The 26059-nt window shown below is 50.7% G+C and overlaps 1 protein-coding gene across 1 annotated transcript in view; it reads left to right on the top strand.

The window, feature by feature from the left end:
• The window catches only part of ITGB5 (integrin subunit beta 5), a 105110-nt gene that overhangs the window by 48944 nt on the left and 30107 nt on the right, over positions 1-26059 (top strand). Inside the window, exons 8-10 of the mRNA XM_082260898.1 lie at positions 1961-2050; positions 4091-4225; positions 6950-7382. Of these exons, the coding sequence (XP_082117024.1) occupies positions 1961-2050; positions 4091-4225; positions 6950-7382 (658 nt within the window). The remainder of the gene's footprint in view (positions 1-1960; positions 2051-4090; positions 4226-6949; positions 7383-26059) is intronic.

Raw genomic sequence — 26059 nt, 5'->3', positions numbered from 1 at the left:
TCCTGCACGTGAGCCGCTCTTAGCTTGTGCATTGCTATACATGTCCCGTAGTTGGGAAATAGCTGAGGGTTGAGGGCCGCACCCATCAAAGGTGCATCAGAAACAATTAAAAAGGAAAGTCTCTAAACATGGTATACTTCCCTGCTCTCTGTAATGGTTTTGCACAGAGCAGCCTCTTCTCGGGTCTCTTTTCGGTACTCCTGGCCCCTCCCCTCTGCTGAGTGCCCCTACAGCAAGCAGCTTACTATGAGGGAACCCAAGCTGAGCCGCAGCTCTGTGTGTCCATTCAGACAAGGAGCCGCAGCCCGGCCCTGCCCCCTTTCTCTCCTCCATTTGCTCACTGAGTTTGATTGACAGCAATGGGAGCCAATTGTGCTCCGCTGCTGTCTCAGCCAATCAGGAGCAAGGCCGTACTGGCCTACCGGGATACCGGGAAATTTCCCAGTGGGCCGCCGGCCCTGGGGCCGCTTTAAGATTGTGGCCGCTTTAAGACGCGGCCGCTATTGGGACCGCGCCGCTGCCGCGCTGTGATGGCCGCTGCAGCCCTGGTGAAGTCTTTCCTACGTCAGCCGCTATGACCGGCATGACGTCAGATCTGGCGGGAGCGGCTGCGCCGGCCGGCGGTGGATCATGTGACTGTCAGCAAGACGGATGGTCACGGTGACGGCGCCGAGAATCCCACTACACAAACGCCAGCCCAGCAGCATGATCGAATCAAGTCCGACTGTCTGACCAAGGTAGTAATAAAAATCAGCAGACTGCAGTGCAATTATTGATCCCATCCTCCGACCTCCACCAGACCACCACTGCCCCCTGCTGATCTCACCACCCCCACAGATCTTATCCCTAATAGGATGGGGGGAAAGCAGTGGCGGTGGGGAGGATGGCACCCCCCATCACCACTGCCACCAATCTCCCCTCACCACCACCACTGCCACCGATTCCCAACCCCCTCACCACCACCACTGCCACCGATTCCCACCCTCCTCACCACCACCATCACTGCCACCGATTCCCACCCCCCTCACCACCACCACTGCCACCCACTGCCTCCGATCCCACCCCCCTCACCACTGCCACCGATCCCACCCCCCTAACCACCACCACCGCTGCCACCGATCCCACCCCCCTCACCACCACTGCTGCCACCGATCCCACCCCCCTTATCAACACCACCGCTGCCACCGACCCCACCCCCCTCATCACCATCACTGCTGCCACCGACCCCACCCCCCTCATCACCAATGCCACCGATCCCACCCCCCTCATCACCACCTCCGCTGTCACTGATCCCACCCCCATCATCACCACCCCTGCTGCCACCGATCCCAACCCCTTCACCACCACCCCTGATGCCACTGATCCTACCCCCCTCACCATCACCGCTGCCACTGATCCCACCCCCTTCACCACCACCGCTGCCACCGATCCCACCACCCCTGCTGCCACTTATCCCACCCCCCTCACCATCACCACCGCTTCCACTGATTCCACCCCCCTCACCACTACCCCTGCTGCCACTCATCCCACCCCCCTCATCATGTCTGCACCCTCTGACATCTCCTGTACCATGTCCGCACAGTTTCTGACATCTCCTGTACCATGTCCGCACAGCCTCTGACCTCTCCTGTACCATGTCCACACAGCCTCTGACCTCTCCTGTACCATGTCCGCACAGCCCCTGACATGTCCTGTACCATGTCCGCACAGCCCCTGACATGTCCTGTACAATGTCCTCACAGCCCCTGACATGTCCTGTACCATGTCCGCACAGCCCCTGACATCTCCTGTACCATGTCTGCACAGCCTCTGACATCTCCTGTACCATGTCCACACAGCCTCTGACCTCTGGATATTTTAGGGCTCTCCAGAGCAGACATTTCTTTCTGACCCCTCGTTGGGGCCCTTCTCGCAGGTGGTTTATGTTAGACATTTATTTGCTGTTTTTTTATTTTCCCAGAATTTTACGGCGCTGATTCCGGGAACTACGGTGGAGATTTTGGACCAGAGTTCTGAGAACATCCTCCAGCTGATTATAAATGCTTATAATGTAAGTGACCCCCCCAACATTACTACGACGCGGCCATCCTACATCGTACACTGATTGATCCCTCTCCTCATTTTCTGTTTTCACCCCTCGATCATCTGTCTCCCCTCCCCCTCAGTCACCCATCCCCCCCTCCCCCATCCCCACCTGTCCACGTGCAGCGCTCACCTCTTGTGGACGTGTTAGAGCCTCGTCCCGGACACTTGTTATTGTAGGGAGGGGGGGGGGGGGCTTCATGTCTTGGCTCCACCTGGCCAGACGTGCCGAACCACAAAAATGTGATGATTCACCCAGCAGATCCCTTTCTGTGTTTATTGCGGAGCGGAATTAATCCTTCGCGGCTCCCGGGCCATTTGATTAACAAATGTTATAATGTTTCCCTTTGTACTTCCTAATCTTTTCCATAATGAGAATGATTATTGATCCGTGACGCAGGTTACAGTGCAAACACGTTCCATCTGCGAGCCCGGACCTGCGGTGGGGCCACGTAGGCCAGTGCCTAGGGGTGTCAGACTGTCAGGGTGGCTTCTCCCTCGTATCGTCTTACCGAGGTGCCAGCAAACCTGTGACTGCAGATGTTTGAGGTTATGTGAAAAGCCTCGGGGTACAAAATTCACATCAGTCACTTTACAGCTAAAAGGGGAACTCCACCCAAAGTTATGTTTGTTGGATGATGGACTGAGAAAGTCTCTGCACTAAGCTTCCACCCGCTGTGCCCATTATGAGGGGTTCCCACCATCCCTGTGCTGAGTTCCCAGGTCTGTACACCTGTTGTGCCCATAATTAGGGGTTCCCACCATCCCTGTGCTGAGTTCCTGGGTCTGTACACCTGCTGTGCCCATTATGAGGGGTTCCCACCATCCCTGTGCTGAGTTCCCGGGTCTGTACACCTGCTGTGCCCATAATTAGGGGTTCCCACCATCCCTGTGCTGAGTTCCCAGGTCTGCCTGTTGTGCCCATAATTAGGGGTTCCCACCATCCCTGTGCTGAGTTCCCAGGTCTGTACACCTGTTGTGCCCATAATTAGGGGTTCCCACCATCCCTGTGCTGAGTTCCTGGGTCTGTACACCTGCTGTGCCCATTATGAGGGGTTCCCACCATCCCTGTGCTGAGTTCCCGGGTCTGTACACCCACTGTGCCCATTATGAGGGGTTCCCTCCATCCCTGTGCTGAGTTCCTGGGTCTTTACACCCGCTGTGCCCATTATGAGGGGTTTCCACCATCCCTGTGCTGAGTTCCCGGGTCTGTACACCTGCTGTGCCCATTATGAGGGGTTCCCACCATCCCTGTGCTGAGTTCCCGGGTCTGTACACCCACTGTGCCCATTATGAGGGGTTCCCTCCATCCCTGTGCTGAGTTCCTGGGTCTTTACACCCGCTGTGCCCATTATGAGGGGTTTCCACCATCCCTGTGCTGAGTTCCTGGGTCTGTACCCCCGCTGTGCCCATTATGAGGGGTTCTCACCATCCCTGTGCTGAGTTCCCAGGTCTGTACACCTGCTGTGCCCATTATGAGGGGTTCTCACCATCCCTGTGCTGAGTTCCCAGGTCTGTACACCTGCTGTGCCCATTATGAGGGGTTCTCACCATCCCTGTGCTGAGTTCCCGGGTCTGTACACCTGGTCTGGTGGTTCTTGGTTTGGGCTGCAGCCTCTGGTCATATGATAGAATAGGGTTTCCTATGTGTGAATTTAAACACAGAATTTTCTCATGTGACTGAGCTGAACCTTTAAACTTCTCAAAGTCAAGTTTTTAGAAATGCACCTGAGCCGTGACCTGTTAATTGCCCCAGGAGTGGGGGTGGGGTTGGGGTTGGATGGGCAGACAGTGAGGGGTCTGTTGGGGCACGCTCAGCTCTTTGTCTTATAAGAAAATTTTCACTTTCTAATTATAATCTGTCCCCCTCGGCCAGCTTTAACCTGCAGCTTCTCCGGTGTCAGGAGATTGTATCGGGAAGTTTTATTGATGTTTCCATAGAACATAGAATTGTCTTTGTATCATTTTTATGTTATTTTGTTTTATAATGACGTCTGATTTGTTGCAGAATATTCGCTCCAAGGTGGAATTAACCGTCTCCGAGACCCCGGATGACCTGGAGCTCAGCTTTACCGCCACCTGTCAGGATGGAGCGTCCTATCCGGGTGTGAGGAAATGCGGGGAGCTGATGATTGGTGACACGGTGAGTGGTGAGGACGCCCCCTGCACCGCCATGTCTGACATTTTAACGCATTGTGAACAAGCAACGCATCACTATTCCTCAGATTACCCAACCCCCCCCCCCGTGCCTTCAGTGTCTTTCCTTGCTGAGCACTCCTGCCCCCCTCGTGTCTCCTGCTGCCACCCTCGAGTCTCCTGCTGCCCCCCCCTCGTGTCTCCTGCTGCCCCCCCTCGTGTCTCCTGCTGCCCCCCCTCGTGTCTCCTGCTGCCCCCCCTCGTGTCTCCTGCTGCCTCCCTCGTGTCTCCTGCTGCCTCCCTCGTGTCTCCTGCTGCCTCCCTCGTGTCTCCTGCTGCCTCCCTCGTGTCTCCTGCTGCCTCCCTCGTGTCTCCTGCTGCCTCCCTCGAGTCTCCCGCTGCCTCCCTCGTGTCTCCTGCTGCCTCCCTCGAGTCTCCCGCTGTCCTCCTCGTATCTCCCACCCTTATGTCCCAAAGTGCACTCTGTGTGCCCCCCAGTTTATCCTGTGTGCCCCCATGTCTCCTCTTTCACCCTGTGCGCCCCCATGTCTCCCAAGTGCACACCGTGTTTCCCCATATCGCCTAGTGCACCCTCTATACCCCTATGTCTCCTAGTGCTCCCCCATATTTCCCATGTCTCCCGCCCCCTCATATCTTCCGCCCCCCTCGTATCTCCCGCCCCTTTGTATGTCCTGCCTCCTCATATGCCCCACCCCCTGGTATGTCCGCCCCCTGGTATGTCCCGCCCCCCCCTGGTATGTCCCACCCCCCTGGTATGTCCCGCCCCCCTGGTATGTCCCGCCCCCTGGTATGTCCCGCCCCCTGGTATGTCCCGCCCCCTGATATGTCCCGCCCCCCTGGTATGTCCCGCCCCCCTCGTATCTCTTGTCCTCCTCGTATCTATTGCCCCCCTCATATCTCCTGCCCTTATGTCCCAAAGTGCCCTCTGTGTGCCCTCCAGTTTATCCTGTGCGCCCCCATGTCTCCTCTTTCACCCTGTGCGCCCCCATGTCTCCTCTTTCACCCTGTGCGCCCCCATGTCTCCCAAGTGCACACTGTGTTCCCCCATATCGCCTAGTGCACCCTCTATACCCCTATGTCTCCTAGTGCTCCCCCATATTTCCCAAGTGCACCCTGTGCACCCCCATGTCTTCTAGTGCAATTCTCTTGGAATATGAAGTTTTGCAGACTTTGTCCTGAATGTAAATATAGGTTACCTCTGTATATAGTGACACGCCCTGTCGTCAGGCAGAAAACGGCGGATGATCTGCTCTGTAATGTGTGCTCAGCTTCTGACAGATCTGCTGACTCAGCGCGGAACTCCTTTCCGAAAATAATTTTATTGCAACTCTCAGGTTCAAATGAAAAGTGTGAGGACGGGGGGGGGGGGGGGGGGACAGGACAGGTCGTATATGAATATAAAACACAATACTGCACTCCACTTTATCTGGCAATGGCAGTCAGGGAAATGGTCTTAATCCGTAGGTGGGGGTGGGGGGGGGGGGGCTTATTACATAATAAAGTGTATAATGAATACAAATGGCCAGACTGACAGACGTGTTGAGCTACAAGAATTATCGAAGTCTCAGCCTAGATATTAATCTTATCAATGGCTGTAAATCTCTGCACTGATTGCCGCATGATGGCCATACATTGAATGATTTTATAAACCTTCGTATTGTCGGTCGTATTACTGTGCCAGAGAATAATCCAATCACAAGGCTCAATAAATTGTATGATACGCCACACACTTAACAATCCTAGTCCTCTCTCCTATCTCTTGGGATACCCCTCCCCCCTATGTCCCATCTCTTCTATTTCTTGGGGTCCCCCCCCCATGTCCCATCTTTTCTGTCGCTTGAGGTCCCCCCTTCCCCCTATGTCCTATCTCTTCTAGCCCTTTGGGTCCCCTCTCCCCCTATATCCCATCTCTTCCATTTCTTGGGTTCTTCCACCCCCCCCTCCTATGTCCCATCTCTTCTATCTCATGTGGTCCCCCTCCCCCTATGTCCAATCTCTTCTATTTCCTGGGGTCCCCCCTCCTCTATGTCCCATCTCTTCTGTCGCTTGAGGTCCCCCCTGACCCTATGTCTCATCTCTTCTAGCTCTTGAGGTCCCCCCTCCCCCTATGTCTCATCTCTTCTAGCTCTTGGGGTCCCCCCTCCCCCTATGTCCCATCTCTTCTAGCTCTTGAGGTCCCCCCTCCCCCTATGTCTCATCTCTTCTAGCTCTTGGGGTCCCCCCTCCCCCTATGTCCCATCTCTTCTATCTCATGTGGTCCCCCTCCCCCTATGTCCAATCTCTTCTATTTCTTGGGGTCCCCCCTCCTCTGTCTCATCTCTTCTGTTGCTTGAGGTCCCCCCTCCCCCATGTCTCATCTCTTCTAGCTCTTGAGGTCCCCCCTCCCCCTATGTCTCATCTCTTCTAGCTCTTGGGGTCCCCCCTCCCCCTAATGTCCCATCTCTTCTATTTCTTGGGTTCCACCCCCCCCTCCTATATCCCATCTCTTCTATTCCTTGAGGTCCCCCCTCATCTATGTCCCATCTCTTCTATCTCATGTGGTCCCCCCTCCCCCTATGTCCCATCTCTTCTCTCCTCTGGGGGTCCCCATATGTCCCATCTCTTGGGGTCCCCCCTTCCCCTATGCCCTATCTCTTCTATCTCTTGTAGTCCGTCCCCCCCCCCCCCCAATGTCCGTCTTATAACTCCATACGCTCCTGTCTCCCTCCAGGTTTCCTTTGAGGTTTCGGCGCAGGCGAGGAGCTGCCCTTCGCCGGGGACGGCGCACACCTTCACCATCAAGCCGGTGGGTTTCCAGGACACGCTGGAGGTGACGGTGACTTACAACTGCAGCTGCGGCTGCTCTCACCTGGGGGAGGCAAGCAGCGGGAAGTGCAGCGGGAACGGGACCTTCACCTGCGGGGTCTGTAACTGTGACTCCGGCTTCCTGGGGGCCCGGTGTGAGTGCGGAGAGGACGACGACAGCAGCAGCTCATCCCTGAACACCTGCCGGGAGTCGGAGAGCCACACCGTGTGCAACGGGCGGGGGAGGTGCATCTGCGGACTGTGCTCCTGTTATGAGAGCGAATTCGGGCGCATCAGCGGCTCCTACTGCCAGTGTGACGACTTCTCCTGCGCCAGGTTCAAGGGAATCCTCTGCTCAGGTGAGTGATCAGTATTGTACTGTAAACTGTTTATAACACACCATGGAGGAGAAAAATCCGGGGAAAGGAATAAGCCCTGGGGGTGGGGTGAAACGCATTGGGGGAGGAGGGCGTGGCTTGGATGGGGTCTCCTGATGATGCTTTTTTCATATGACACACAACTTAGTGCGGACTGAATGCCTTTCCTATATCTACAGCCCCTACTGTGATCCATGGTGGGGTTGGGGGGAGGGGCAAACCATTGCAAGGAACACTAGCTCTGCTAGTCAGTAATCTGAACTCGTATGTCTGGGCAAAACACAATCCACTTCTGTATATCTCTCTCATACATACGCAACGTTCATGTTTTGCTTCCTGGATCTGCACCATTGGGTTATAGCGCCACCTGCAGGGGAAAGGACACTAGGCACAAAAACAAAAGCATGGCTCAGAGGTGACCCCTGCTGGTGGACAAACCACCTTTCTTCTAGGCACCTGGTCAAAAGTAAAAACCTGAGCTTCCTGCTGGGAATTGTAGTTCCTTTCTTCCTTGCTTGGTATAGATTTCCCTTAGTCTTCATCTTCCGTCTGCAGGAACATAAACTTTATACACTGCTCAAAAAAAATGAAAGGAACACTTTGAAAAGACATCAATGGAGAACAATATCTATACTGGTATGGACTGGGGAATGTGTTAGGATCTATACTGGTATGGACTGGGTAATGTGTTAGGATCTATACTGGTATGGACTGGGTAATGTGTTAGGATCTATACTGGTATGGACTGAGTAATGTGTTAGGATCTATACTGGTATGGACTGGGAAATGTGTTATGATCTATACTGATATGGACTAGGTAATGTGCTAGGCTCTATACTAGTATGGACTGGGTAATGTGTTAGGATCTATACTGGTATGGACTGGGTAATGTGTTAGGATCTATACTGGTATGGACTGAGTAATGTGTTAGGATCTATACTGGTATGGACTGGGAAATGTGTTAGGATCTATACTGGTATGGACTGGGAAATGTGTTAGGATCTATACTGGTATGGACTGGGAAATGTGTTAGGATCTATACTGGTATGGACTGGGTAATGTATTAGGATCTATACTGGTATGGACTGGGAAATGTGTTAGGATCTATACTGGTATGGACTGGGAAATGTGTTAGGATCTATACTGGTATGGACTGGGAAATGTGTTAGGATCTATACTGGTATGGATTGGGTAATGTGTTAGGATCTATACTGGTATGGACTGGGAAATGTGTTAGGATCTATACTGGTATGGACTGGGAAATGTGTTAGGATCTATACTGGTATGGACTGGGAATTGTGTTAGGATCTATACTGGTATGGACTGGGAAATGTGTTAGGATCTATACTGGTATGGACTGGGAAATGTGTTAGGATCTATACTGGTATGGACTGGGTAATGTATTAGGATCTATACTGGTATGGACTGAGTAATGTGTTAGGATCTATACTGGTATGGACTGGGAAATGTGTTAGGATCTATACTGGTATGGACTGGGAAATGTGTTAGGATCTATACTGGTATGGACTGGGAAATGTGTTAGGATCTATACTGGTATGGACTGGTATGGACTGGGAATTGTGTTAGGATCTATACTGGTATGGACTGGGTAATGTGTTAGGAAGGAAAGGATGTCACATTGTTTGATGAAAATGAAAATTATCACCCTACAGAGGGCTGAATTTAAAGACACCCCAAAAATCAAAGTGAAAAAATGATGCAGCAGGCGAGTCCATTTTGCTGAAATTTCATTGCAGGACCTCAGTAGTTTCACTCAGTAGTGTGTATGGCCTCCACGTGCTTGTATGTATGCCTGACAACGTCGAGAGAAGGTTCCTAATGAGACGACGGATGGTGTCCTGGGGTATTTCCTCCCAGATCAACCTGGCGGTGTCAGATGGACCGAATCATAATGTCCCAGAGGGGTTTACGTCAGGTGAGTGTGGGGGCCATTCAATGGTTTAAATTCCTTCATCCTCCAGGAACTGGCTCCATACACTCACCACATGAGGCTGGGCATTGTGGTGCACCAGGAGGAGCCCAGGACCCACTGCACCAGCGTAGGGTATGACAATGGGTCCAAGAATTTCATCCCGATACCTAATGGCAGTCAGGGTTCCATTGTCTAGCCTGTAGAGGTCTGTGCGTCCCTCCATGGATATGTCTCCCCAGACCATCACTGACCCCCCACCCAACCGGTCATTCTGAACGATGTTACAGGCAGCATAACGTTCTCCACGGCTTCTCCAGACCCTTTCACGTCTGTCACATGTGCTCAGGGTGAACCTCCTCTCATCTGTGAAAAGCACAGGGTGCCAGTGGTGGAGCTGCCAATTCTGGTGTTCAATGACGAAAGCCAATGGAGTTCCACAGTGCCGGGCAGTGAGCACAGCGCCCACTAGAGGACGTCGGGCCTTCAGGCCACCCTCATGAAGTCTGTTTCTGATTGTTTTGTCAGAGACATTCACACCAGTGTCCTGCTGGAGGTCATTTTGTAGGGCTCTGGCAGAGCTCATCCTGTTCCTCCTTGCACAAAGGAGCAGATACCGGTCCTGCTGATGGGTTAAGGACCTTCTACGGCCCTGTCCAACTCTCCTAGAGTAACTGCCTGTCTCCTGGCATCTCCTCCATGCTCCTGAGACTGTGCTGGGAGACACAGCAAACCTTCTGGCAATGGGATGTATTGATGTGCCATCCTGGAGGAGTTGGACTGCCTGTGCAACCTCTATAGGGTCCAGGTATGGCCTCATCCTACAAGTAGTGACACTGACCCCCTCTATACGGTCCAGGTATGACCTCATACTACCAGTAGTGACACTGACCCCCTCTATAGGGTCCAGGTATGATCTCATCCTACCAGTAGTGACACTGACCCCCTCTATAGGGTCCAGGTATGGCCTCATACTACCAGTAGTGACACTGACCCCCTCTATAGGGTCCAGGTATGGCCTCATACTACCAGTAGTGACACTGACCCCCTCTATAGGGTCCAGGTATGGCCTCATGCCTCCAGTAGTGACACTGACCCCCTCTATAGGGTCCAGGTATGGCCTCATCCTACCAGTAGTGACACTGCCACCCCTCTATAGGGTCCAGGTATGGCCTAATGCTACCAGTAGTGACACTGACCCCCTCTATAGGGTCCAGGTATCTCCTCATGCTACCAGTAGTGACACTGACCCCCTCTATAGGATCCAGGTAGGGCCTCATCCTACCAGTAGTGACACTGACCCCCTCTATAGGGTCCAGGTATGACCTCATACTACCAGTAGTGACACTGACCCCCTCTATAGGGTCCAGGTATGACCTCATCCTACCAGTAGAGCCACTGACCCCCTCTATAGGGTCCAGGTATGGCCTCATGCTACCAGTAGTGACACTGACCCCCTCTATAGGGTCCAGGTATCTCCTCTTGCTACCAGTAGTGACACTGACCCCCTCTATAGGATCCAGGTAGGGCCTCATCCTACCAGTAGTGACACTGACCCCCTCTATAGGGTCCAGGTATGGCCTCATCCTACCAGTAGTGACACTGACCCCCTCTATAGGGTCCAGGCATCCCCTCATGCTACCAGTAGTGACACTGACCCCCTCTATATGGTCCAGGTATGGCCTCATGCTACCAGTAGTGACACTGACCCCCTCTATAGGGTCCAGGTATGGCCTCATGATACCAGTAGTGACACTGACCCCCTCTATAGGGTCCAGGTATGGCCTCATGCTACCAGTAGTGACACTGACCCCCTCTATAGGATTCAGGTAGGGCCTCATCCTACCAGTAGTGACACTGACCCCCTCTATAGGGTCCAGGTATCTCCTCATGCTACCAGTAGTGACACTGACCCCCACTATAGGGTACAGGTATCCCCTCATGCTACCAGTAGTGACACTGACCCCTTCTATATGGTCCAGGAATGGCCTCATGCTACCAGTAGTGACACTGACCCCCCTCTATAGGGTCCAGGTATCTCCTCATGCTACCAGTAGTGACACTGACCCCCTCTATAGGGTCCAGGTATCTCCTCATGCTACCAGTAGTGACACTGACCCCCTCTATAGGGTCCAGGTATCTCCTCATTCTACCAGTAGTGACACTGACCCCCTCTATAGGGTCCAGGTATGGCCTCATGCTACCAGTAGTGACACTGACCCCCTCTATAGGGTCCAGGTATTTCCTCATACTACCAGTAGTGACACTGACCCCCTCTATAGGGTCCAGGTATCTCCTCATTCTACCAGTAGTGACACTGACCCCCTCTATAGGGTCTAGGTATGGCCTCATGCTACCAGTAGTGACACTGACCCCCTCTATAGGGTCCAGGTATCTCCTCATTCTACCAGTAGTGACACTGACCCTCTCTATAGGGTCCAGGTAGGGCCTCATGCTACCAGTAGTGACACTGACCCCCTCTATAGGGTCCAGGTAGGGCCTCATGCTACCAGTAGTGACACTGACCCCCTCTATAGGGTCCAGGTATGGCCTCATCCTACCAGTAGTGACACTGACCCCCTCTATAGGGTCCAGGTATCTCCTCATACTACCAGTAGTGACACTGACCCCCCTCTATAGGGTCCAGGTATGGCCTCATTCTACCAGTAGTGACACTGACCCCCTCTATAGGGTCCAGGTATTTCTTCATGGTACCAGTAGGGACACTGACCCCAGCCAAATGCAAAACTAGAGAAAAACAGTCAGAAAAAATGAGTAGGGAAAAAATGTCAGTGGCCTCCACCTGTAAAATCATTCCTGTTTTAGAGGTTGTGTCATTGTTGCCCATCTGGTGCACCTGTTCTTAATCAGTTTCAGCTGCTCTGGTGTTAATTAAATTAACAATCCCCTCTGCTACTTAACTGACCAGATGAATATCCCAGGAGTTTACTTGACTTGATGCTGTACTCTGTTCCTTTTTTTTGAGCAGTGTGTATTGATTGCAATTTGCCAGTCCTAAGATAGATATACTAAGGTAGGGGCCAGCCCACCATTTTTTTTTGCTTGCCAGTATCCAGTCCTCCTGAAGGTGGCAGTATAACCCAAAGGTCACAGAATTCCTGTGTCCCTCATTGGACTCCAAGAACGAGATATTACAGTGAGTACAAAAATCCTGTTTTATCCCATAATGTGGGAATATTTCATTAAAGTGGACCGGTCACTGGGTGAGGATTGGGTTTGTTGTGCTGTGTATGATCTCGGCACAAATCTGTGTCTTATGGGATATGTTTCAGGCTCGGGTTTGATCTTTGCTGCAGTCTTGGATCTGTAAAAGTTTTATTGATCGCGTTCTTAATTCTCTCTGTGAATATATTTGTACTTCCTCGGTTGAGCGCGCTCGTGTGTTTGCCGGTATTATTTCTGATGGGACCAGTCAGCACATGTGATGAGGAGCCGGCTGTTATTATCCTCTGTGCTCTGTCATTGGTGTTATTATTCCATGTGTATAATCGCTGTCATTATTCGATGTGTATAGTATTATCCTCTGTGCTCTGCCATCTTCTTGTAGAGGATTATTATCCAGTAATTGCTACCCCCCGGCTGAGGCTTTATTTTTGGGGGCAGCGTCTGCTCCTCTTCCTTCCTTCCCATTGTAGCAGCTGGAGATGAAATCATTTACAGTGTAGTCCATCTGTTCAGTCCAGTAGCCAATAGAGTTAAAGAGAACGAGGGCGGCCATTGCTGACCAGATGGGAGATGTTGCAGATTTATTGGGTGAACACCCTTAGCGGACCTGCTGGGCTGCATTGGTGTGCGCTAAAAAAAACAAAAAACGGATGCGCTCTCGCTTTTGCGCTGCATGTTCTGCAGTGCGTACAATTAACACTTTTATATATTTATATATATATAATTATTATTATATATATATATTTTTAATAGGTACAGGTGCTCAATCAAAGAAAAAGTAAATAGTATAAATGTATCCAAAACTAGTATAAAAATTAGTGCAACGCTACAAGTTACACAGATTCATGAATTATAAGAACAGGAAATATTATAGAAATGGATTTGTATCACTTGTATCGCTGCAATAATTTTTACACTAGGTACAGGTACTCCCCTCTCCACACGTCACCCCTTGTCTCCGCCCCTGACCTGCCCCTGAGCACTGTCCCTTGTCTCCGCCCCCTAGCCATCCCCTAGTACTGCTCCTTTTAGAGCAGGGGTCTCAAACTGGTGGCCCTCCAGCTGTTGCAGCACTACTTCCCGCCCCCCCCAAAGACCATACCAGACCCTTATCTGAGCATGCAGCCCAGTAGGTCAGGAAAGGGGAGGGGACGATGAGCGAGCCCCCCTCCCCCTCCTGGAACATAACAGGCCACATGCCCTCAACATTGGGGGGGGGGGTTCTACATCCCCCCGCCCCAAAGCACCTTGTCCCCATGTTGTTGGGAGACAAGGGCCTCTTCCCGACAACCCTGGGCGGTGGTTGTGGGGGTCTGCAGGCAGGGTGCTTATCAGAATCTTAACGCCCCCTGTAACAAGAGGGCCCCTCCCATGTGAATGAGTATGGGGTACATTGTACCCCTACCCATTCACCCCATAATAGGCAGTGTAGTGTAAAAAATTACAAGAGACAGTTTTGAGAAGTCCTTTATTAAAAATCTTCCTCCGATCTTCTCCCTCAGCCCTTCTCCCTCCGGTTTTCACGTGTCAGGTGACAACACAGGGAGTGGGGTTTTTGGGTGACCGGAGTGACAAGATTTGAGGGAGATGATTGGAAAAGTTTTTTAATAAAGGACTTCTCAAAACCGTCTCGCCATTTTTTTTATACTGCACGGCCTTTTATGGGATGAATGGGTAGGGGTACCCCATACTCATTCACATGGGCGGAGGGTCCCTTGTTACAGAGGAGGTCCAGATTCCGATAAGCCCTCTGCCCACAGACCCCAACAACCACCGCCCAGGGTTGTCGAGAAGAGGCCTTTGTCCCCATCAACATGGGGACACGGTGCTTTGGGGTGGGGGGGTGCGGAGCCCAACCTGCCCCAAAGCGCCCCCCAATGTTAAGGGCGTGTGCCCTGGTAGGGTCCGGTGGGGGAAGGGGGCGCTCGCTCGTCCCCTTTTCCTGACCTACTGGGCTGCATGCTCGGATAAGGGTCTGGTATGGATTTTGAGGGGAACCCCACGCTGTTTTTTTTTTCTTTTTCTTTGGCATGGGGTTTCCCCTCACAATCTTTGGGGGAGGGAGCCCAATGCTGTTTTTTTTTTTTTTTTATATAATTTTGGAGTGGGGTTCCCTTTCAAGACCTTCATAGCACAAGTCGCACCATAAGTCAGATCATCAACAACATAAGCACCGCCGAGCAACAATAGATTCCCCACCAGAAACAATAGACCCCCAGCAGCACTACACTTCCAGCTACAATAGAGGTCCTTTATGTCCCCCTTATATTGGAGGTCCCATATGTCTCCCTTATAGCAGAGGTCCCTTATATCTCCCTTATAGCAGAGGTCCCTTTATATCGGAGGTCCCCCATATCTGAGGTTGACTCTTGATTCCATGAAAGTAACTTTCTGTCTGGTCCCGGCTCCTTCCTGTTTTCTTATCTATCCCGGATGTTGTACAGAGTCTCACTTCTCTCGCCCCCACATTCCAGCTCTATAAATACAGCTCTGAAGATTGATGAATAATGTAGATGTGGAGTTGGCGGTTTCTGTCTTCCATCGCACAGAACACGCGGCACGCTGGAAATATCCTTTCTTGGCTCTCTGTATTTCCTCTGAGGAATAATTCTGTCCGGTCAGTGCCCAGAAATAATCGGTATGAATAATGAATGTAGGGGGCGCTGTGTTTAGTCTGAGAATTAAATGAAGGATAATGAGGTGATAAACATTGACTGCTGGAAACGGGAACTGCATTATTGTACTGATATTCATTAAGAGCTCCACACCATACTGTCCAATGTCCATCCAATGCCTTTTCAATATCCGTCCAATGCCCTTTCAATGCCTTTTCAATGTCTGTTTAATGGCAGCTGGAAACAGGAACTGCATTATTATCCTGATATTCATTAAGAGCTCCAGGGACACCATACTGTCCAATTTCCATCCAATGCCTTTCCAGTGCCCTTTCAATGTCCGTCCAATGCCCATCCAGTGCCTTTTCAATGTCTGTCTAATTCCCTTTCAATGTCCGTCGAATGCCCTTACAATGTCGTTCGATGTCTGTCCAATGCCCTTTTAATGCCTTTTCAATGTCCGTTCAATGGTGGCTGGAAACAGGAACTGCATTATTGTACTGATCTTCATTAAGAGCTCCAGGGACACCATACTGTCCAATATTCATCCAATGCCCTTACAGTGCCCTTTCAATGCCCTTACAGTTCCCTTCCAATGTCCGTCCAATGCCCTTCCAATGTCCGTCCAATGTCCGTCCAATGCCCTTCCAATGCCCTTCCAATGCCCTTCCAATGTCCATCCAATGCCCTTTCAATGTCCGTCCAATGCCCTGTTAATGTCCGTCCAATGCCCTTCCAATGCCCATCCAATGCCCTTCCAATGTCCATCCAATGCCCTTTCAATGTCCGTCCAATGCCCTGTTAATGTCCGTCCAATGTCCATTCAATGTCCGTCCAATGCCCTTCCAATGTCCATTCAATGTCTGTCCAATGCCCTTCCAATGTCCATTCAATGTCTGTCCAATGCCCTTTCAATGCCTTTTCACTATCTTTTCAATGGCGGCTGGAAACAGGAACTGCATTATTGTCCTGATATTAATTAAGAGCTCCAGGGACACCATACTGTCCAATGTCCATCCAATGCCCTTCCAGTGCTCTTCCAATGCCCTTCCAATGTCCATCCAATGCCCTTTCAAATGTCAATTTCATATAGCCTAGGCCATCTTTATGTAGAGCAACATTTCTTTGTTTTTTTTTTTTGTTTTTTTCTCACAGAGTTCTTTGCCATAAGGTGCCATGTTGAACTTCCAGTGACCAGTGTGAGAGAGTGAGAGCGATAACACCAAATTTAACATACCTGCCCCCATTCATACCTGAGACCTTGTAACCCTAACGAGTCACATGACACCAGAGAGGGAAAATGGCTAATTGGGTTCAATTTGGACATTTTCACTTAGGGGTGTACTCACTTTTGTTGCCAGCAGTTTAGACATTAATGGCTGTGTGTTGAGTTATTTTGAGGGGACAGTAAATTTACACTGTTATACAAGCTGTACACTCACTACTTTACATTGTAGCAAAGTCTCATTTCTTCAGTGTTGTCACATGAAAAGATAGAATAAAATATTTACAAAAATGTGGGGGGTGTACTTACTTTTGTGGGGTACTGTATTAACGGAATTCATTGGAAAACAGGGTGCGACTTTTCATGCGACTTTGGGTTCCAGTCGCACAAGTGTGAATGGAAACTAAATCTGTAACAACCTTCAGCTCTTGCATACAATAAGCTTCATTGTCGGTTGGTATTTGGTTGATAATTTGTAAAACTTTGTATTATTTCTCCTAAATACATTTTTTTTATCGGTCACATTTTCTACAGGAAAATTTTGTGTCTTTTAAAAAAAAAAAAAAAAAATAGTTCTGGTCCAACATCGTCCCATCTATAGCAGCAGAGGGAGAAGTGGCCTCAGTAAAGGGTTGGCTGAGTCTGTCCAGGGGGCCATTGTGTGGGACAGACGCTGTTGCTCGGAGGGGGGGGGGGGGTAATTAAACTGGGTCACGGCATCAATACTTCATCTGTCAATGGAGGCGCTGCAGTCCCTGTCCCAGGATCCCCTCCTGTACATAAATCTCATGTACAATCCCGGCTATTCACTGCAGTATGCAGGACAGACGATCGATCAGATTTATTTATTTATGACCGACGGTATACTTCAACCCCGGAAGGATTTACCCCCCTTAAGGACCAGGCCATTTTTTGTGATACGGCTCTGCGTTACTTTAACTGACAATTGCGCGGTCATGCGACACTGGATCATTGAATGTTATTTTAATTCAAAAGGCAGAATTTGCCTATAAAGTGAGAAAAAAAACAAATCTTTCACCACTTAAGGACCGCCCACCGTACATATACTGCGGCAGGGTGGCCCTTAACCACTTCTAAGCCGGAAGGTTTTACCCCCTTAATGACCAGGCCATTTTTTTGCGATACGGCATTGCGTTACTTTAACTGACAATTTAGCGGTCGTGCGATGCCGTACCCAAATAAAATTGATGTCCTTTTTTCCCAACAAATAGAGATTTCTTTTGGTGGTAATTGATCACCTGTGCAATTTTTTTTTTTTTTTTTTTTTCTTTTTTGTGCTATAAACAAAAAGAGCGACAATTCTGGAAATAGAAAAAATATATATATTTTTTACTTTCTGCTATAAAATATTCCCAATAAAAAAAAAAAAAATCTAATTTTTTTATCAGTTTAGGCCAATTTGTATTCTGCTACATATTTTTGGTAAAAAAAAAAAATCCCAAAAAGCGTATAATAATTGCTTTTCGCATCTAAAAAACTATGCGGTAGATTTATGGACATTTTTTTTTTTTTTTTTTTTTTGTGCTATAAACAAAAAAAGAGCAACAATTCTGGAGAACAAAAAACAGTTTTTTACATTCTGCTATATAACATTCCCAATTTAAGGAATTAGATTTTTTTATCAGTTTAGGCCAATTTGTATTCTGCTACATATTTTTGGTGAAAAAAAAACAACCCAAAAAGCGAATATTAATTGTAGATGCGATAACTTTTGCGCAAACCAATTAATATGCACTTTTTGGGATTTTTTTTTTTTTCACCAAAAATATGTAGCAGAATACAAATTGACCTAAACTGATAAAGAAATTTGATTTATTTTATTTTTTTTTTTATTGGGAATGTTATATAGCAAAATGTAAAAAACATTTTTTTGTTTTCCAGAATTGTCGCTCTTTTTTGTTTATAGCACAAAAAAAAAAAAAAAAAAAAAAAAAAAATGCCCATAAATCTATCCCATAGTTTTTTAGATGCGATAACGTTTGCTTGCGCAAACCAAACTATGGGATAGATTTATGGACTTTTTATTTATTTTTTATTGTTTTTATTAGTAATGGCGATCAGCAATTTTTTTTTTTTTTTTTTTTTTTTTTACGGGACTGCGACAGATCTGACACTTTTCGGGAACCAGTGACACCAATACAATGATGAGTGCTAAATAATATGCACTGTTACTGTAAAAATGACACTGGCAGGGAAGGGGCTAACATCAGGGGCGATCAAAGGGTTAAGTGTGCTCCTAGGGAGTGCTTTCTATCTGTGTGGGGGATGGTCTGGCTGCAGGAAGAGAGAGATCTGTGTTCCTGATTAGTAGGAACACACAATCTCTTCCTTCCTGGGTGACAGAACAGCCGTCAGCCTGGTGTACATGGCAGACCGCCGTTCTGTCAGCCTCCTTGCCAATCGCAGGTGGCCACGATCACCGCACGTGGCTGCCGCCCTGTGGACTGGCTACCGCGGTGTCTAATCGCAGCGGGAGCGCGGCTCCGGCAGCACGCATGCACCCTCCTAGAGCCTTAAAGCAAAATCACGTAAATGTACAAGATTTTGCACTTAGGGGCCGCCCTGCCGCAGTTTATGTACGGTGGGCTGTCCTCAACCGGTTGCCGACTGCTTAGCGCATATTTACTGCAGCAGTGTGGCTCTCCCAGGCAAACCGACGTAGGGCTACGTCGGTCGCTTGGCGGCAACCAGGGGGTGCGCCCAGTGGGGGTTGCTGAGGGGGCCACTCGCACCGGGCGCAACATTTAGGGGGGCGCATCCCACGCCCGCCATCCGCGGGATCATAGTGTCCCTTTATTCTGATGATGCCCTGTCCAGCGGCCCGCCTGCACTCCTCTTTTTTGGCTTCGTGACTGCCGCTTGGTGCAGGAAGAGTGGCGGACCGCTAAAGGTGTTACGTGCGGCCAGGGGGAGGGGCTGGTCGTGGGTGAAGATGGCAGTCTGTGGCTCAGTGCATGTGTAGCACTGCTTCTGGAGTCTCCCCCTGCTGTCCGGGCCGGCCGCCGACACGCTGTTCCCTCCACTCCGGATCGCCTTCTCGAGTCGCCAGTGTTTGGACACAGAACAAGGTAAGTGATGTGCTGCCTGCCTAGGGAAGTGGACATGGGAGGGGGTGAGGTGGGTCAGTGTAGGGGGTGTCAGTGTAGGGGGGGTCAGTATAGGTGTCAGTGTAGGGGGGTGTCAGTGTATGGGGGGGGGTCAGTATACAGTAGGTCTCAGTGTAGGGGGGGGGTGTCAGTGTAGGGGGATCAGTGTAGGTGTCAGTGTATGGGGGGGTCAGTGTAGGGGGGTCAGTATAGGTCTCAGTGTATGGGGGGTCAGTGTAGATGGGGTGTCATTGTAGGGGTGTCAGTAAAGGGGTCAGTTTAGGGGTGGTCAGTGTATGTGGAAATGTAGGGGGGTCAGTGTATGTGGGGGTCAGTGTAGCTGTCAGTGTATGGGGGGGGACAGTGTTGGGGGTGTCAGTATAGGTGTTAATGTAGGGGTCGGTGTATGTGGAAATGTAGGGGGGGGGGTCAGTGTATGGGGGGCGGTCAGTGTATGTGTCAGTGTAGGGGGGTTAGTGAAGGTGGGTCATTGTAGGGGTCAGTGAATGGGGGGGGGTCAGTGTAGGGAGGTCAGTGTAGGAGGGGTCAGTGTATGTGGGAATGTAGGGGGGGGGGTCAGTGTAGCTGTCAGTATATGGGGGTGTCAGTATAGGTGTTAGTGTAGAGGTCAGTGTATGGGGAGGTCAGTGTAGGGGGTGTTAGTGTAGGGGTCAGTGTAGGGAGGTCAGTGTATGTGGAAATGTAGGGGGGGTCAGTGTATGTGTCAGTGTAGGGGGGTTAGTGAAGGGGGGTCAGTGTAGGGGTCAGTGTATGGGGGGGGTCAGTGTAGGGAGGTCAGTGCAGGGGAGGTCAGTGTATGTGAGAATGTGGGGGGTCAGTGTAGGGGGGGGTCAGTGTCGGTGTCAGTATAAGGGGGGTCAGTGTAGGTGTCAGTGTAAGGGGGGGGTCAGTATAGGTGTCAGTGCAGGGTTCAATGTATGGGGGGTCAGTGTCGGTGTCAGTATAGGGGGGTAAGTGTAGGGGGGTCAGTGTATGTGGGAATGTAGAGGGGGTCAGTGTGGGGGGTGTCAGAGTAGGGGGTGTCAGTGTATGAGGGGGTCAGTATAGGTGTCATTGTATGGGGGGTCAGTGTATGTGTCAGTGTGTGGGATCAGTGTAGGTGTCAGTGAAGGGGTCAGTGTATGGGGGGGGGTCAGTGTAGGTGTCAGTGTATGGGGGGGTCAGTGTAGCTGTCAGTGTATGGGGGGTCAGTGTAGGTGTCAGTGTATGAGGGGGTCAGTATAGGTGTCATTGTATGGGGGGTCAGTGTATGTGTCAGTGTGTGGGATCAGTGTAGGTGTCAGTGAAGGGGTCAGTGTATGGGGGGGGGGGTCAGTGTAGGTGTCAGTGTATGGGGGGGTCAGTGTAGCTGTCAGTGTATGGGGGGTCAGTGTAGGTGTCAGTGTATGGGGGGTCAGTGTAGGGGGGGGGTCAGTGAAGGAGTCAGTGTAGTGGTTAGTGTAGGGTTTTTTTTTTTTTTTTTCTCAGAATTGTCGCTCTTTTTTTGTTTATAGCACAAAAAATAAAAATCGCACAGATGATCAAATACCACCAAAATAAATCGCTATTTGTGGGGGGGGGAAAGGACGTCAATTTTATTTGGGTACAGCGTCGCACGACCGCGCAATTGTCCGTTAAAATAACGCAGTGCCGAATCGCAAAATATGGCCTGGTCATTAAGTGGGTAAATCCTTCCAGTCCAGAAGTGGTTAAAGATTTTTTTTCTTGCTTTATAGGCAAATTCTGCCTTTTGAATTAAAATAAAATCCAATGAGAAATAAAGAAACTTGACACGATTCTTATACACATGAATATGATCATAAACTTTCACTAAACTGTGAATAAATAAATAGAAGATATTAATAATAATAAAATTACCGTCCACATCCAGTTTCCAAGTCGGGGTGTGGACTGTGTTTTTATTTTTACTGATATCCCCAATAATTCTTTCACAGTTTATGATCATATCCTAGATTGTAAGCTCTCAAGGTATAGGGGTGTGGGCTGCGTAATGTGGCTATAGGGGTGTGGGCTGCGTAATGTGGCTATAGGGGTGTGGGCTGCATATAGCTATAGGGGTGTGGGCTGCGTAATGTGGCTATAGGGGTGTGGGCTGCATATAGCTATAGGGGTGTGGGCTGCATATAGCTATAGGGGTGTGGGCTGCGTATAGCTATAGGGGTGTGGGCTGCGTATAGCTATAGGGGTGTGGGCTGCGTAATGTGGCTATAGGGGTGTGGGCTGCATAATGTCTATAGGGGTGTGGGCTGCGTAATGTCTATAGGGGTGTGGGCTGCGTAATGTCTATAGGGGTGTGGGCTGCGTAATGTCTATAGGGGTGTGGGCTGCGTAATGTCTATAGGGGTGTGGGCTGCGTAATGTGGCTATAGGTGGTGTGGGCTGCGTAATGTGGTTATAGGTGTGTGTGCTGCGTAATGTAGCTATAAGGGTGTGGGCTGTGTAATGTGGCTATAGTTGTGTGGGCTACGTAATTTGGCTATAGGGGTGTGGGCTGCATATAGCTATAGGGGTGTGGGCTGCGTATAGCTATAAGGGTGTGGGCTGCGTAATGTGGTTATAGGTGTGTGTGTTGCGTAATGTAGCTATAGGGGTGTGGGCTGTGTAATGTGGCTATAGGGGTGTGGGCTGTGTAATGTGGCTATAGTTGTGTGGGCTACGTAATTTGGCTATAGGGGTGTGGGCTGCGTAATGTGGCTATAGGGGTGTGGGCTGCGTAATGTGGCTATAGGGGTGTGGGCTGCGTATAGCTATAGGGGAGTGGGCTGCGTATGACTATAGGGGTGTGGGCTGCGTAATATGACTATAGGGGTGTGGGCTGCGTAATGTGGCTATAGGGGTGTGGGCTGCGTAATGTGGCTATAGGGGTGTGGGCTGCGTAATGTGGCTATAGGGGTGTGAGCTGCGTAATGTGGCTATAGGGGTGTGAGCTGCGTAATGTGGCTATAGGGGAGTGGGCTGCGTATAGCTATAGGGGTGTGGGCTGTGTAATGTGGCTATAGGGGTGTGAGCTGCGTAATGTGGCTATAGGGGTGTGGGCTGCGTAATGTGGCTATAGGGGTGTGGGCTGCGTAATGTGGCTATAGGGGTGTGGGCTGCGTATAGCTATAGGGGTGTGGGCTGCGTAATGTGGCTATAGGGGTGTGGGCTGCGTACAGCTATAGGGGTGTGGGCTGTGTAATGTGGCCATGGGTGTAACATGAATCACAGTCAGAAATGTGGACTTGGCCATCCGGGGGTCGGATTTAATAAAAGCAGAGTTACCCTTTAAGCCTGAGTGTTTATTACTGATGTTCGCGGGTCCTGTTTGTGATACGGAGGGGGAGGGGTGGAAAGTTTCCTCCCGGTACACCAGTGTTTGGAAACGTTGATGCGGCGGTGTCCGCTGGCCGCTCTCCAGGAATCACAATTATTTTGCGGCCAAACATCAGGATTTTGTTGGGAGGCTAAAAATAGAGGAAAGAAAACATGGTGTGTAGCCGGCGGTGACTGGGCGCAGACTTCTGGGAAATGGCTCCGTGTGGCATTTTGGGTTCATCTCAGATTCCTCTGTGTTGTGGGGAACTCAGGCGCTCCGACGCATCCCGTGGATGGCTGAGTCATTCCGTGACGGGGGTCAGATAACCCAAAGCTGTATGCTTGCTGCCCACAGTGTCTGCCAACCTCACATAGTTGTCTGTAGTGCCCCTCAATATCTCACATTGCCCCCTAAGTGCCTATAGTGCCCACCAACCTCTCATAGTGGGCTGTATTGCACTTCAGTGTCTCACGGTGCCCATAGGCCCCCTTAGTGCATACCAACCTCTCATAGTGGGCTGCAGTACCCTCCAACCTCCCATAGTGGGCTGCAGTACCCCTCAATAGCTCACAGAGCCCCCAAGTGCCCACTAACCTCCAATAGGGGGCTGCAGTGCTCCTCAATGTTTCACAGTGCCCCCAGGGTCCCTAAGTGCCCACCAACCTTCCATAGTGGGCTATAGTACCCCTCCATATCTCACAATGCCCCCAGGGTCACTAATTGCCCACATTGCCCACCAACCTCCCATAGTGGGCTGCAGTGCTTTTCAATGTCTCACAGTGCCCACAGGGTCCCTAAGTGACCACCACCTTCCCATAAAGAGCTGCAGTACCCCTTAATATCTCACATTGGCCCCAGGGTATCTAAATGCCCACCAACCTCTCATAGTGGGCTGTAGTGCACTTCAGTGTCTCACGGTGCCCATAGGCCCCCTTAGTGCATACCAACCTCTCATAGTGGGCTGCAGTGCCCCTCAAAATCTCACAGTACCCTCCAACCTCCCATAGTGGGCTGCAGTACCCCTCAATAGCTCACAGAGCCCCCAAGCCACCTAAGTGCCCACCAACCTCTCATAGTAGGGTGTAGTGCCCCTCAATGTCTCACAGTGCCCCCAGGCCCCCTTGATGCCCACAGTGTCTGCCAACTTCCCATAGTGGGCTGCAGTGCCCCTCAATGTCCCACAGTGCTTCCAGGCCCCCTAGGTGCCCACAGTGCCTGCCAACCTTCCATAGAGTGCTGCAGTGCCCTTCAATGTCTCACAGTGCCCCCAGGCCCCCTAGATGCCCAGTGTCTGCCAACTTCCCATAGTGGGCTGCAGTGCCCCTCAATGTCTCACAGTGCAATCAGGCCCCCTTGCTGCAGGGGTCAGGAGTGTGTAACACACAGGTCAGTAGAATGAGAGCGTACTTTCCACTGTCTGTGCTCTGACAGGTGGCAGATGATGGCTGCAGTGTAATAAGGAACCATGATGATTCCTGATTCTCTTCCTTATGTGGTGCTGTTGACGCTCTTGGGGAAGGTGAGGGGGAGGTTTGAAGGAGTGTGTAAGACAATGAGTGGAGGGGTCAGGAGTGTGTAAGGCAAGGAGTGGAGGGGTCAGGAGTGTGTAAGGCAAGGAGTGGAGGGGTCAGGAGTGTGTAAGGCAAGGAGTAGGGGGGGTCAGGAGTGTGTGAGATGAGGAGTGAGGGGGTCAGGAGTGTGTAAGGCAAGGAGTAGGGGTGGTCAGGAGTGTGTAAGGCGAGGAGTGGGGGGTCAGGAGTGTGTAAGGCGAGGAGTGGGGGGTCAGGAGTGTGTAAGGCGAGGAGTGGGGGGTCAGGAGTGTGTAAGGCAAGGAGTAGGGGTGGTCAGGAGTGTGTAAGGCGAGGAGTGGGGGGTCAGGAGTGTGTAAGGCGAGGAGTGGGGGGTCAGGAGTGTATAAGGCAAGGAGTGAAGGGGTCAGGAGTGTGTAAGGCAAGGGGTAGGGGGTCAGGAGTGTGTAAGAAGAGGAGTGGAGGGGTCAGGAGTGTGTAAGGCAAGGGGTGGGAGGGGTTAGCAGTGTGTGAGATGAGGAGTGAGGGGGTCAGGAGTGTGTAAGGCAAGGAGTAGGGGGTCAGGAGTGTGTAAGGCAAGGAGTGGAGGGGTCAGTAATGTGTAAGGCAAGGAGTGGAGGGGTCAGGAGTGTATAAGGCAAGGAGTGGGAGGGGTCAGGAGTGTGTAAGGCAAAGGGGGGGGGGGGTCAGGAGTGTGTAAGGCGAGGAGTGAGGGGGTCAGGAGTATGTAAGACGAGGAGTGAGGGGGGTCAGGAGTATGTAAGACGAGGAGTGGGGGGGTCAGGAGTGTGTAAGACGAGGAGTGAGGGGGGTCAGGAGTGTGTAAGATGAGTGGGGGGGTCAGGAGTGTGTAAGATGAGTGGGGGGGTCAGGAGTGTGTTAGACGAGGAGTGAGGGGGTCAGGAGTGTGTAAGGCGAGGAGTGAGGGGGGTCAGGAGTATGTAAGACGAGGAGTGGGGGGGTCAGGAGTATGTAAGACGAGGAGTGGGGGGGTCAGGAGTGTGTAAGACGAGGAGTGAGGGGGGTCAGGAGTATGTAAGACGAGGAGTGGGGGGGTCAGGAGTGTGTAAGACGCAGTATAACATTGTAGCGTTATCACAGTCTTCTATTAATAGCTATTTGGAGGAAATTATTTTGATTTTACGGTAAGATATCAAGTTGGTAAACATCCCATAATATCACCGTGTATCTGTGCTGTGCGCACTTCCTGCTCTTTACTTCTGCTCTGTGTGAATGTCTGATCTTTGTGTGTACTTTGTATGTATTCACTCCTGCACTTTGCACATGCTATGTGTGCTCCCTGTGTTCTATGTATGCTCTCTGTGTGCTCCCTGTGTTCTATGTATGCCCTCTGTGTGCTCCCTGTGCTCTATGTATGCCCTCTGTGTGCTCCCTGTGTTCTATGTATGCTCTCTGTGTGCTCCCTGTGCTCTATGTATACTCTCTGTGTGCTCCCTGTGCTCTATGTATGCCCTCTGTGTGCTCCCTGTGCTCTATGTATATTCTCTGTGTGCTCCCTGTGCTCTATGTATGCCCTCTGTGTGCTCCCTGTGTTCTATGTATGCTCTCTGTGTGCTCCCTGTGCTCTATGTATGCTCTCTGTGTGCTCCCTGTGCTCTATGTATGCCCTCTGTGTGCTCCCTGTGCTCTATGTATATTCTCTGTGTGCTCCCTGTGCTCTATGTATGCCCTCTGTGTGCTCCCTGTGTTCTATGTATGCTCTCTGTGTGCTCATTGTGCTCTATGTATGC

The sequence above is a fragment of the Pelophylax lessonae genome (assembly GCF_965119305.1).
Source record: "Pelophylax lessonae genome assembly, chromosome: 6".
Classification (NCBI taxonomy): Eukaryota; Metazoa; Chordata; class Amphibia; order Anura; family Ranidae; genus Pelophylax; species Pelophylax lessonae.
The sequence above is the reverse complement of the archived record's forward strand: the minus strand, read 5'-3'. Positions and strand labels throughout refer to the sequence as shown.